The sequence below is a fragment of the Saccostrea echinata genome, unplaced genomic scaffold, assembly GCF_033153115.1.
Source record: "Saccostrea echinata isolate AGI-Se365-2 ecotype Australia unplaced genomic scaffold, CSIRO_AGI_Sech_v1 ptg000027l, whole genome shotgun sequence".
Taxonomy (NCBI): domain Eukaryota; kingdom Metazoa; phylum Mollusca; class Bivalvia; order Ostreida; family Ostreidae; genus Saccostrea; species Saccostrea echinata.
The window spans coordinates 2,416,975-2,431,271 of NW_026889776.1; the positions used below are offsets into that span (position 1 = coordinate 2,416,975).

At 36.2% G+C, this 14,297-nt stretch overlaps 1 protein-coding gene across 1 annotated transcript; it reads left to right on the forward strand.

Moving 5' to 3' along the window:
* The first annotated feature begins 4,500 nt into the window (after positions 1–4,500).
* Positions 4,501–9,617, forward strand: LOC133193302 (complex III assembly factor LYRM7-like). The gene is made up of 5 exons (XM_061329249.1): positions 4,501–4,535; positions 6,067–6,139; positions 6,257–6,327; positions 6,972–7,053; positions 9,212–9,617. The coding sequence occupies exons 1-5, from the start codon at positions 4,509–4,511 to the stop codon at positions 9,340–9,342; spliced, it is 384 nt and encodes a 127-aa protein (XP_061185233.1). The 5' UTR covers positions 4,501–4,508; the 3' UTR covers positions 9,343–9,617.
* Positions 9,618–14,297: the final 4,680 nt, after the last annotated feature.

Here is a 14,297-nt window from a genome sequence, read left to right on the forward strand (position 1 = left end):
CAGTGTGTTCTTTATTTCTGGATGAATCTTTTTTTTTCTAGAGAGTTGTTTATCTCATGCAGTGCCTTCTATTAATGTATCATATTGACCCCCCTATGCATCACAATATATTGATTTGTTATACTTTCATGTTAAATAGCCAAATTTGATTGGTTTAAAAAAACATTTGTTAAAATATATTGTTACCCTACGTAAACCACGCCCTCTGGGTAGTATTACATAGCAACGGTTGACAATGCATGACAACGGGTAACAGTATAAAAATTGTTAACTGCGCAGAATGTCTGCACGCATGGTTCACTGTGGCGTTTTCTTTTAAGTGCATTCTAAATACATTCAGTATAACCAAAAAAAAAATACTACATGTTTATTCAGGGTAACATGAAATTGTTGTCCCTTGAAAACCTTTTCTGACCTTGGTTTTGCCTCGGTCAGCGATGGTTTTCGCAGGATAACAATTTCACATGTTACCTTAGTATTGTTATACCCCCAGTCAATATATCATTCTGTCCTTACTGTTTTATCTGAGATACAATGTTTTAGCAGAAACCATTAGATGCTCATACTCTGATATAACGATACGTGACACAACTTAAGATTAGGGTAACAGCAGGGACATCAGATCGGGATGAAATATCATGTATTTATCAACAAACTTAAATCCTTAATGAAAATTTTACCCAGAAAATTTTATACACACGAAAATATCAGCTTCTTTTGCAATAAGTGTTCAACTAAGCCCCTATCTTTACTCCTCATCAAAATATAAACTGCTGTGAAGGAGAAACTTCAGACGTGACGTGATACTGTACAACATGTAAATGAAATGTGGATTCTCAAAAACTCCAAAGAACTTTTGGAAAATAAAATCAAATTTTTCAACAGTCAATAGCACCAAAACGTATTTCTTTTCAATGCTTTATACAACCATTCTTCATGATAAATTAAAGAGCAGGCTTTTTGACATTAAAGACAACTACTTCAATAACAAGAGGCCCATGGGCCACATCGCTCACCTGAGTAACTTTTGCCATGCTGTTCATTACCAGACTTCCCCCTTTGTAATACCTATTGTGGCCCCGCCCTTCCCCGGGGGGGGGGGGGGCATGATTTGAACAATTTAGAATCTACACTACCCGAGGATGCTTCCATATAAGTTTCAGCTTTTCTGGCTCAGTGGTTCTTCAGAAGAAGATTTTTAAAGATTTTTCCTATATATTTCAATGTAAAACTTGTATTCCCTATTGTGGCCTCGCCCTACCCCGGGGGTCATGATTTGACAATTTAGAATCTACACTACCCCAGGATGCTTCCACATAAGTTTCAGCTTTTCTGGCTCAGTGGTTCTTCAGAAGAAGATTTTTAAAGATTTTTCCTATATATTTCAATGTAAAACTTGTATTTCCTATTGTGGCCAGTGGTTCTTGAGAAGAAGTTGAAAATGTGAAAATTTTACAGACGGACGGACGACGGACAACGGGTGATCAGAAAAGCTCACTTGAGCTTTCAGCTCAGATGAGCTAAAAATGACACTCGTAAATTGGTCATCTACAACATTGTTAAAAATCATTCTGATTCTACACACAAGTACCCTGAAGTTGATGCCGGAGTTCCTCATTGACAATTTAGAGACCAGGTCTTCCAACAATCTGGAATAAGAAAGGGCACTAATTGTGTTCCGTTTTTCATATACATGTATTATGCAGCACAATTTGTTCAAAAATTTCTACATGAGAAGAAGAAAATGTACGGCTTTCGATTCAATTCAATTTCAACAAGCATTTTCAATCATAAAAGGTTATGTTTGGGGGGGGGGGGGGGGGGGGGGCGGGTCCAACTTCTTTCATAACTAAATTTTATTCATACATTACCAAATTACCCTGAATTGACTATACTGCAGCAAATGTTGGGGGGAGGAGGGCAACCAGCCTTTCATTGAACATTTACAACGGTAAAAGGTCATGCTTGGAAAAAAAGTAGCCCCCCTTGCCTTCCCCCCTCCTGATGCGTGCCTACATCACGGAAATATTTTTTTCTGCAAAAGCTGCAATTTTATTTCCCGTATCAACAAAGAAAGAAAGACATTTTATTATTAGCGCTTCTGAGCAAAAGGCTTAAAGAGATAATTCTATGGTCAATTGTGCGGTGTGCGTCGAGTTTTTTTTAATATGGGCCATATCTCAAGAATTTTTGTCAATCTTGTCACAGGGCATCCTTAGTTCAAGGGCCTTCTTTTAAATTATAAATAGGGATGTGACCCTTAAAAAGGGGGAGATAATTAGGGAAATAAAAACAAAAGTAGTGGTTGCTAAAAATCTTCTCAAGAACCACTGGGCAGATTAGCATACAAAGATGAGGATATGTTGTAGATTAAAAATTGTTTAAGGGCAGACATCACCCTGGGGCAAAGGACTTGGTCTTAAGGTCACTTCAAAGCTGACTAAAAATTATGTTTTGTTAAAACTTTGATACATTGCCCACTATAAGGCCTAGGATCATGAAATCTTGTCAGTGATGCATCTTGAAACCTTATATCATGTTGATTCAAAGTAGGTCACAAGGACCTACTTTTTGAATTTTGCAGGTATTCATTTTCAGTTTGATTTTGATGCGTAACTTGGACACTTTGAAGCCTATAATCGTCAAAACTTGTCAGTTTATGCATCATGGGACCTTGCAGTGTGTCAATCAAAAAGTAGGCCACCGTGACCTACTTTCCGAATTTTATGGCTAATTATATTTATCAAAAAGTAGGACACAGTGACCTACTTTATGAATTTAACAGGTCCTCGGATGTATCAACCAAAACGTAGGTGACCTTAACCTACTATTACAGATACTGATTGGCTTAGAATAATCAAACTCTGTCAGTTGATGCTTCTTGGGTCCTAAAAAAGTAGGTCAACCAAAAATAGGTCACCGTGATCTACTTTTGATAATTTATAGCTATTTCAGATTCTAATTTGCTTAGAATCATCAAACTTTGTCAGTTGATGCATTTGGGTACTTGGAGTATGCCAACCAAAGAGTAGGTCACTGTGACCTACTTTTGGAATGTGATGGCTATTTCAGATACTAATTGGCTTAGAATCATCAAACTTGAAAGTTGATGCATCTTGGGTCCTGGGAGTGTGTTAACCAAACAGTAGGTCACTGTGACCTACTTTTGGAATTTTACGGTTATATTTCAATATTTCTGAAGCAAGTTGGCTAAGAATTATCAAACTTTGTCAGTTGGGTCCTGAGAATGTGTCAACTAAAAAGTAGGTTACTATGACCTACTTTTGGAGTTAAAATCGATATCTAAATTACGCAAATAATAAGAGGTTTAGAATCATCAAGCTTTGTCAGTTGATACATCTTGGGGTCTCAGAGTTTACTAATCAAATTCAAGAGCACGTTCTGAGTACGTCAATTTTATACTAAGACAGGTTGTTGACAAACAAGTTGATGTTACGGGGCTTTCAACCATCACGTTTAAAGTCAGCATTCCGCAAATACTAGGGTGGTTATAATGACTTTGTTTGCAAATACAACATATCGTTGGGTTGTATTTTGACAAACATGTTTCCCAACTACTTTTTAATACCATTTAGACCAAGTTACTTGATCAATACAAAGGGCTCTCGACAGTGAGACGGACGACAGGGAATGCTTACTCCTCCTAGGCACCTGATCCCACCTACGGGGTTTCCAGGGGTAAGTTTTTTTGCCCTGTTCATATTCTTTACAGGATTTATGACTTTGAATACTGTCCGCTATCTTCACACTGACTTTTTTTTTACTTCTACCATACGTCACAAATTTATCCCAAGGTCGATTTGTAAAATTCAAGATCAATGATTAACGGATTATTGGAAAACAGGATGATGCTATGTTCTCAAATATTTTTTTGTTCAGAGCATTGATTGTATCGCTTATTTAAAAAAATTCACTATTCTGAAATTTTCAGAAAGTTGAGATTTTAAATGAAATACCATTTGAGGCAAAAAAAAAAAAAAAAATCAATAAAATGCCTCTTCAACTTAAAAATGTGTATTTGGTTCTATTCTGGTATTCGGGGTAGGACGGGGTCTGAACCCCCAATGCTAGTTAACGTACAGTATTTACACAAAATAAAATAAAATAGAGTAAAATAAAATAAAATAAATCAATCAATAAATATTTATTTATTCTCTATTGAGAAAATGACGGCTCGTAACCTTAACTTCTCAACTGAGAATAATAAATAAATAGTTAAAATACCCCCCCCCCCCTTTTTTTTCCTCTGAAATACTGTGTACGATTTTTTTTCCAAACCGTTAACGGAGTGAGCTACACATGCGGACACCGACCATAACTTTGAGACGTTGCCCACTGATGTTTATGCGTTATCAATTCTTCTTGTCTTTTTATTATTACTATTATTTTTTAAAAAGATTTTTAGGTGATTTTTGTAGTTTCCAATGCTAGCTCTTCATTCTCAGAAGATAGTAAAGGTCGTCTTTTCGTAAACAATCATGGCTGCGATGGCACAAACGGTAACACGGTCACAGGTTTGTAGTATGATCTCAGTAAAAAATTGCAATATAATCCATTGTAAAAAATACAATATGTTCCATTCAGTGTTCTCTTCTGTTAAACAATCGACATCGTGAAGGCTAAATTGTCACAATATCAACCCAATGGAACCATAGACGTACAAGCATCGTCGGATACCCACGGGTCATCTCGTCTTTTTTTCATCACTCCGATGAGTCAAAGACGAGATCACCCGTGGGTATCCGACGATGACGTACAAGAGTCTCTGACGAAACCATATACATAACGATTTTCCTGGAAAGATAAAAAAAAACCAACAACTAAAATATTGAAAAAATACATCTAAATCACAACTTGTAACGTTATTTGTAACGTTATGTAGACTTAACATACTTTATCTCTTTTATACAGTGATCCATCTCTTGACTGGGTCACAGAATATTTTAGTTAGTGGTATTGTTACAGGAATAAATATTGAGACTGTCAGACAATGCGTCGGAGCAGCCTAAGATTCGAACCTGGATCCTCTGAACGTTAGATAAGTGCTCTACAAAATATGTCACCAGCTATTGAATCCACCTTGTCATGATTGTCAGATCCATCCCTTCTTAAATGTTGTTCTCCCCAAAGACACTGATCCAAGGTGAATCTTACCTGGCAGGTCTTACACCTGTCACTTCCAGGGAAAGTCATGACACAAAATGAAATGGATTGACAACGTTGTTAATCATCCATTTGAGAATTTTTCACTCATATAGAGACATCACCGTATGCCGATGAAGGGCTTCAAATTTAGACCTATACTCGGCACTCAGGGTCTTTGAGTAGTGAGGGTACTTTATCGTGCCAACACCTACCATGACAAGGGATCTTGGACAAGAAAAATAACCTTGATCAGTCTGTTGTTAAATGTTATATATTTCATCAGGTATTGGTTTTTACTTAAACTCATGCAAAAATAGGTATTCAAACGTATATTAAACCTACTGAAATTCATGTAAAATGTGAATTTCCTCTCTTTAGTAATGTTATGGAACTCTGTGTCTGCCAAAAAAAGTTCTGCCAAAATTATTGGCATACCTTTGAAGAAGCAAATTTTACACACGCCAAAGAAACCTGCTATATGGTAGCTTAGTCATTAGAGATACTACTAAGTGGTGTGTCAGTTGACCTGCGTTTATATTCTTGTCTGGTGTGAAATATTTTCTTAATATGCTATCCTGTTAAATTCAGTGCTACATTATTCCTTGGAATTTAAACTTGCCAGTCTCAAAGGTTGTGAAAACTCATACTTGACAGAAAGGTTGCTTAACATATCATTGGCCATGATAGAAATTTTGGGATTACACAATCTGTACACAACACAAAATAGCTGATGACCAGAGGGTTTTTAAATATGGACCTGGCTAACTAAGGTCAGAAGGTCAGATAAATAGATTCTTCTAGTAAGTTCAGTATTCATTGTATCCACTGAGTGTATTGTCATGTTAAGACATCTGTAGTTATTTCAGTAAAATGATGATGCTTTATTGTTTCTTATTTTAGATTCTTTCAATCTTCAAGAAACTACACCGAGTAAGACAAAGAGCTTTTAAGAATGATGACTTAGGACTGAAAGGTATGTATCAGATAATATCATAACACAGACTGTATCTTATCATCTAAGCAGGCCTGACCATATCTAATCGTTACCTAGTGAATGGGAACAAATTCTATCTTAGATATTTTACCGTAGTTTGCAGGGAGAGGATAAATAATGGTTTCAGAGAGAACAGAAATGTGACAAGTGAAGAAGAAATATCTAAGGTTTGAAATTCTCAAGATTCAGCCATTAAATGCAAAAAAAAAAATATGAATTATACCACAAATTTCAGATAGCACTATTTTTTCAGTATTTATTATTTTTTTTGTACTTAGAAGCTGGGTAAAAACATTTGCCTCAGTATATCTCTATTCCACTTCAGCATGATTTTATGAAAACAGATATACCCATCCTTGCAATGCCAGGGGTCCTTCAAGTCAAGAGCTGTGGGACCCCTGGCCAATTTCAATTGATATGGGTGTAAGGATTCTGGTTTTCTCTACCGGTCGCTGAGAGGCATCCAATGGGTTCTCTCAGTAAGAAGCACCAATCAAATTAAAGCTTTCATAAATAATTATATAATGTAAACAGAAAGGATTTTGACACCTCAAATGCACATGTTAAAAGTTTTTTTTATCATAGAATGGCTTAATTTGATTGTTTGAGAGATAAGAAAAGCAATCAAGATTTGTAATTTTTCTGAAAGACATCGCTACAGTCAGCCCAGGAAAAATTGAATGAAATTGGCCAGGGGTCCCATGGCAATGTTTTGATTCAAGACCCCTGGCATTGCGAGGATGAGATATAGCATAAATTTGGTAATTACACTGCACGAATCACTGTGCCTTTTTTTTTTCTTAAATTCTAGTTATATAAGACAGCAGAGGAAGTGGAGATGGTGATGAGAACACAGCTTGTTCAACTGGAAAAAGTAGATGAAAAAACATTTAGTAAGAGTTCTCACCCTTAAAAATCAAATAGGCCAGCAATTTTTAATTTTTCAGTCTACAGACGTAAAAATTAGTAGGTAACACCAAACAGAGATCAGAAATTGTGAAAAAGATAAAAAAAAATTTTTTTTTGGGGGGGGGGGGGGGTTACATATATTCATTATCAACAGATTCCCTCAAATATAGTCAAATGTATCATTTCTTCCAAATGACACAGCAAAACAAATTCTCCCACAAGTTTGTCTTCATTAATAACAAAAACTTTGTTGGAAAACAGTATTTTTACCTTGTAAAAAAAATGCTGGTGAATATTATTTGTTGGAACCTTTTCTGAGTATCCTATGTAAAATAGAAGGATAATTAAATAAAATACTGGCCTATTATTGCTGCATTAATTCATTGATTTTTATATGAATGATTTTAAATGTTTTAATTTTTTAATAGCCTTCAAGGCAAATGCTATATTTTACTAGTCCAGACCAATATTTGGTAGTCAAAGGCATCAAACCTTTGTATTTTTATGAAGACTGCAACTTATTGGGTCATCAGCTTAGATAAATCAAGTCTCAATTATATTAGTTACAACAGATATGTAATATCTATATATAAAATAACTTAGCTTTGACCATTGTTTATTAAATAGGCTGCAGTAAATCAATTTCATGAAGAAAAACAATTTTTCAACTTGATTAATGAAAGGTTTCTTATACAGTTGCATTACTTAGTTTAGAAGTTTATTTGTATTATAATTTAATTTTGGTTGTAACGCATCATTTGATTGGATAAAAAAATTAGTTTATATCTCATTACCTGTGTTACCTACGTCACAACTTACTTCAAAAAGGTATCAATCCGCTTGACATCACATTTAAAATATGTACAATTTGAAGGCATTTTTGAAGGAGAAGTTGTTTATTTTCTATACTTAATGATGGAAAATTAAATTATAAGAAATGAATTTAATAGCTACTCAAGTTATACTGGTATAACCTGGGTTGGAACAGTTGACACTTTTTATGCCCCCCTGGATCGAAAGATCCCGGGGGTATATTGTTTTCGTCCTGTCTGTCTGTTTGTCTGTTTATCTGTTTGTCTGTCTGTCTGTTGTCAACTTTCACCTTGCCCATAACTTTTGATTGGTTGGAGCTATGACTTTTATATTTCACATGTGTATTCCTTGTGACAAGATCTTTCTTTGGGTACCATTATATTTGACCTTGACCTTGGAGTTTGACCCACTTTTGCAAAATTTTATGAGACTTTAACCTTGGCCATAACTTCTGAACAGTTGTGGCTTGGGATTTCAAACTTCACATATGTATTCTTTGTGACAGGGCCTTCCTTTGGATACCAACAACTTTGACCTTTTGACCTTAACCTTGGAGTTTGACCTACTTTTGAAAAACTTTAACCTTGGCCATAACTTTTGAACGGTTAGAGCTAAGGCTTTCATACTTCACATATGTGATCCTTGTGACAAGACCTTCCTTTGGATACCAATCACTTTGACCTTTTGACCTTGACCTAGGAGTTTGACCAACTTTTGAAAAACTTTAACCTTGGCCATAATTTTTGAATGGTTGGTGCTAGGGCTTTCATACTTCACATATGTAATCCTTGTGACATTACCTTCCTTTGGATACCAACCACTTTGACCCATTGACCTTGACATAGGAGTTTGACCTGCTTTTGAAAAACTTTAACCTTGGCCATTATTTTTTGAATGGTTAGTGCTAGGGCTTTCATACTTCACATATGTAATCCTTGTGTCAAGACCTTCCTTTGGATACCAACAACTTTGACGTTGACTTTTACTTACTTTTAAAAAACTTTAACCTTTGCCATAACTTTTGAACAGTTGCAGCTAGGGCTTTCAAATTTAACATTTTTTTTATCTTTTGGCCTGGATATTGACTTGCATTTGAGAAACTTTAACCTTCGCCATAAGCTGCCTTACGGGGGCATCAGTGTTTCACAAACACATCTTGTTTATAAAGTGCTTCACAGTTTATAAAGCGTAAAGTGCCCCAACCCAGGTTATAAAGTGTAACTTGGGTAGCTATTAAATTCATTCCTTAAATAGACTCACTCATAACAGAATGATAAAGTGTAGATATGCTTATATAACTACTAATATATGTCTTTCTGACTCTTTCAGGAATGAATATCAGAGAAGAAACTCACAAGAGGCCAAATTATCTTTTCAACCCTGATGCAGTTATTCCAATTGAAAAGAGAACACGAAAATCAAGAAAATGTGAGGAAATAAAACAACCTAAAGGATCATAAGATTGACCAGCATCCAAACTTAGACATTCTCTCAGAACCTTGACATCGTTTGGACCTAGTGGCCAATGTGTCTGTCATACAGTTAAAGATTGATTGTTCTGTGAATCTATAAGTGACTTGCCTCTTGAGGGATTTGAAGAAACTTGCACTATTTAGTACATGAATTGCATGTGTTCAGATTTTTTAATGGGCTTTGTTAACAGTGACATCAGTTTGTGTTATAAATTTTAATAATTTAATTTATACAATATTAAAGTTAGTTGTTAAATACTTAAGTTTTATGGAATTCACTTTTTTCCCACCATTTCTAGAATTCCATTTTTTTTTTAAAATGACAGATAGAAAATTTGGTGCAAGATTTATACATGATTACTGGTTCAAAATTTCAGAAAAAGCATTTTTTAAATGCACAAGATACATGTAAACAGCAGAATTAATATTGATTTTTCTGATATAATACCAAGAACCATAAACTGGTATCATGCCAATTAATGGGACATTCATTTATGCTAAACAATTATAAAAGTTACCGGTGCTTTTTTTACCAATTGGAAATAAAAAGGGCACCTCATGTTGGTTGTAAATCAGCATAATAAAGGCTACATGTAGACATTGCTTTAAAGTCTCAGTTGAATTGGTATTGCTTTATTAGATCGAGGTCATACATGTATATCAATATGACTAACAAGAGACCCATAGGCCACATTGCTCACCTGGGCATTTGGTTAGGAGTCCAGTATTTTATAAGTGGTATCAACCTACCTTTAAGGGGAGGGGGACAATTTGAACAAACTTAAATCTACACTAACTGAGGCTGCTTCCATATTTCTTTGACAAATCATGGCTTAACTATTGTGGCAACATCCTACCCTCAGAGTACATAATATTTGCTGTTCTTGAGAAGAAGTTTTTGAAAGATTTTTCCTATGTATATCTATGTAAACCTTTGATCGTCCATTGTAACCCCACCTTACCCTGGGATCATGATTTGAACAAACTTAAATCTACACTACCTGAGGATGCTTCCATAAAAATATGTTTAATCATGGCTCTGCTGTTCTTGAGAAGATGATTTTTTAAAGATTTTACCTATGAATTTCTATATAAGACTTTGATCATCCATTGTGGCCCCACCCTACCCCTGAGGGTCATGATTTGAACAAATTTGAGTTTACGTTTCCACATAAGTTTCTTCTTTCCTGGCATTGCTGTTATTGAAAAGAATATTTTTAAAGATTTTTCCTGTGTATTCTTATGTAAAATTGTGATCATCCATTGTGGCCCTGCCCCAACCCCAGGGGTCATGATTTGAACAAACATGAGTTTACATTACCTGAGGATGTTTCCACATAAGTTTCATCTTTCCTGGCTTTGCTGTTATTGAAAAGAAGATTTTTAAAGATATTTCCTGTGTATTCCTATGTAAAACTTTGATCATCCATTGTGGCCCCGTCCCAACCCCGGGAGTCGTGGTTTGAACAACCTTGAATCTACACTACATGAGGATGTTTCCACATAAATTTGATCTTTCCTGGCCCAGTGGTTCTTGAGATGAAGATTTTTAAAACATGCCACCAAATTACATTGTATCACTATTTCTTAATTATCCCCTTGAAAGAGGGCATGGTCGTTGAATCCCCTTCACCCAAGGATGTTTTTTTGCAAGTTTGATCAAAAGAAGAAGAAGATGAAATTGTGAAAAGTTAATGACAACGATGACAGACAACGGACAAATTTTGGTCAGAAAAGCTCACTTGAGCCTTTGGGTCAGGTGAGCTAATTTAACAAAAGAAAGATAGCCTTAAAATAATTTGATGTTATCAATATTACTCAGTGGTTTATAGTTTAACTGGGACAAAATATGATATTGTTGGTGTTTCAAGGAATAAAAAATGTGTGTGGGTGTGTGTGTGTGTGGGGGGGGGGGGTGCTAGACTGTGCCCCAGACACTTCATATCATGGGCAAGTTTTATATTTCATATATCTTTTTTCCGCACTTGAGAAGGGTTCATGTTTCCTGGAAGTGTCCAAGGTTACTTTACTCATTAAAGAATTTATTAACTCTGAAAATCCAAGGTCTTGACCCCCTCCCTCCCCAACAACCCATTCTAGAAGTGTGAATAAATATTTTTTGCTCACCTGAGCTTAAGGCTCAAGTGAGCTTTTCTGATCAAAAAGTTGTCTGTTGTCTTTCGTTGTCGGCGTTGTCGATGTGAACTTTTCACATTTTCATCTTCTTCTCCAGAACTACTGGGCCAATTTCAACCAAACTTGGCAAAGAGTATCCATGGGTGAAGGGGATTCAGGTTTGTTCAAATGAAGGGCCACACCCTCCTCCAAGGGGTGATAATTATGAATTAGTGAAAAATTAATTGCATCATTGAAAAATCTTCTTCTCAAGAACTATTGGGCCAGGAAAGATGAAACTTATGTGTAGATTCAAATTTGTTCAAATCATGATCCATGGGCCCCAGGGGTAGGTTGGGGCCACAATGGACGATCAAAGTTTAACATAGGAATATATAGGAAAAATCTTCTTCTTAAGAACAGCAAAGCATTGATTGGTTATATTTATATGGAAGCATCCTCATGTGGTGTAGAATCGAGTTCAAATCATGACCCCTGGAGGTAGGGTGGGGCCACAATGGACGATTAAAGTTTAACGCAGGGGTATATAGGAAAAATCTTAAAAATTCTTTTTCTCAAGAACAGCAAAGCCATGATTGGTCATATTTATATGAAAGCATCTGCAGAAGGTGTAGATTCAAGTCTGTTCAAATCATGACCCCCAGGGGTAGGGTTGAGTCACAATGGACGATCAAAGTTTAACATAGGAGTATACAGACAAAGGCTTTTCAATACTAAACTGATTTTTGCTTTTTTCCTAGCCACAGTGTGCAGGTGAGCGATGTGGCCCCTGGGCCTCTTGTTTTCTAAGGGACAAAAAAAATTGACCAACACATCGCGGATCTAGAAGGGGGGGTCGAGGGGGGATCCGGACCCCCCCCCCCCCGGAATTTGCAGTTATTAAAAGTACATTCTGAAGCAAATAAAAAATGACTTTAGACCCCCCTAGAAAATATGGACCCCACCATCGCCACCACGAAATAGGTGTTTTTCAGATTTTGAAATGGAATTTACTTTTTTTTTGCTTGTCAAGAAATTTTTGGGTTGGAATTTTTTTGACTGGGGGGTGGAACCCCCCCCCCCCCTTTGGATAAAATTCCTGGATCCGTGCCTGCAACAGAAAAACGGGGTGTTATTTTACAGCCTTTATTTTGCCACATCTTTTATAATTTCTACTGTTTCATATTATGTAATATAAATCATATGCATAGCTTAGGCAAACGTTACTACCATTTTAAAGCTGAACACAACTCGTAAATAGGCAAACGCCATATTCGATTATACTTTCTACGATATCAAGTCGCCCGCGTGGCGCAGTGGTTAGAGCTTCTGCTCTAGAGTCGCGGAGTAAGGAGTTGATCCTTAAGTCGCGGGTTCGAATCCCACTGCGGGACGTGGGGACCGGTCTTTCGGATGAGACCGTATAAACCGAGGCCCCGTGTTGCAGTAGGTGCTGACACGAAAAATATCCCTCACTGCTCAATGGCCCTCAGTTCCGAGTATAGGTCAAAATTTGTAGCCCTCCACCGGCAAGTGGTGGCGTCTCCATATGAGTGAAAAATTCTCGAGAGGGACGTTAAACAACAAACAAAACAAAAAATCTACGATATCAGCAGCGGGATGTACCCTTGGCATTCGTTACACCTGACTGCTTTTTTGTATCGGCGTGGAATGGCGACACGTGTTCTTGCTGGTTATCTTGCATTGCCTTTGTTTCTTTAATTTATTGCACTTACTTGTATTTGTGTTTGTTTGTATACTGCAACTGTTGTAAGTTTCTTTGGTATCTTACTCTCCTGTCGTAGACGAAGTACACAGTCGCTACTGAGTACTGTGTAGCAACTGGAATCTTGCCAACTCCCGCAATGATATACTTTTAACTGTTTTATTATACCGATACAAACATAAAATTTAGAGGATTCAGATAGCGTGATTTCATAGGAGGGATTAGCTCACTGAACTAACACACGGGGATTAGTCCATTCACATGTCATACCAAAGTAAAAGTAAAATCTAGAGGATTACGGATAACCGGAAATTAGCTTTTGATGCAGAGATTAGCTCACTTGACTAACGCACGGGGATTAGTCCATTCATAACAATTTCTAGGGAATTAGTCACATTTAAAGGTGCTTAGACACAGATTTGAACTTAATATTTTCTCAAATTTTCTGTATGATATCACGACTTATATATTGCAATAGCATTTCACACGAAAATATAATTAAAAAACTTATTTTATCTGGAAATTATTGGAACTACGAATTCCGGGATGCGTTTGATTAACACGTCTTTGCACTTACACAGATTTTTAATTTATCCTTAACATTTAAGAAAAGAAGCGATTTTGTTATGTATTAATGAAAAATATTACATCTATAATCCAGGAAATTCAGAGTAGAAATGTTCGAAAGCAAAACCAACTCGCCAGTTTTGTCAGTCCGTGCTCTGTGATGTGTACAGAGTTTAACAAATTGAACACACCCGTGAAACGTTAACTGTTTTTGTAAACAGGGCACGAGCTCTGTTATTGTTAATGTTTACGATTCACTGGGTGTGTTCAATTGTTAAACTCTGCACACACCACTGAGCACGGACTTACAATACTGTGAGTGGGTTTTGCTTTCGAACATTTCTATTCTGAATTTTCTGGGTTATAGTTTTAATATTTTTCATTAATACACAACAAAATTGCCACTTTTCTTAAGTATTAAGAGTAAAATTAAAATATGTGAAAGCGCAAGGATGTGTCAATCCAACGCGTCCAGAAATTCGAAGTTTTAATAACTCCGAGATGAAATAAGACTTTTATTATATTTTAGTATGAA

Excerpts from the sequence above, each read along its gene's own strand:
- LOC133193302 (XM_061329249.1), top strand. The coding sequence starts at position 4,509 with ATGGCACAAACGGTAACACGGTCACAG. Across the intron at positions 4,536-6,066 it reads AAACGGTAACACGGTCACAG|ATTCTTTCAATCTTCAAGAA; the intron begins GTTTGTAGTATG and ends TTCTTATTTTAG. Across the intron at positions 6,328-6,971 it reads GTGAAGAAGAAATATCTAAG|TTATATAAGACAGCAGAGGA; the intron begins GTTTGAAATTCT and ends CTTAAATTCTAG.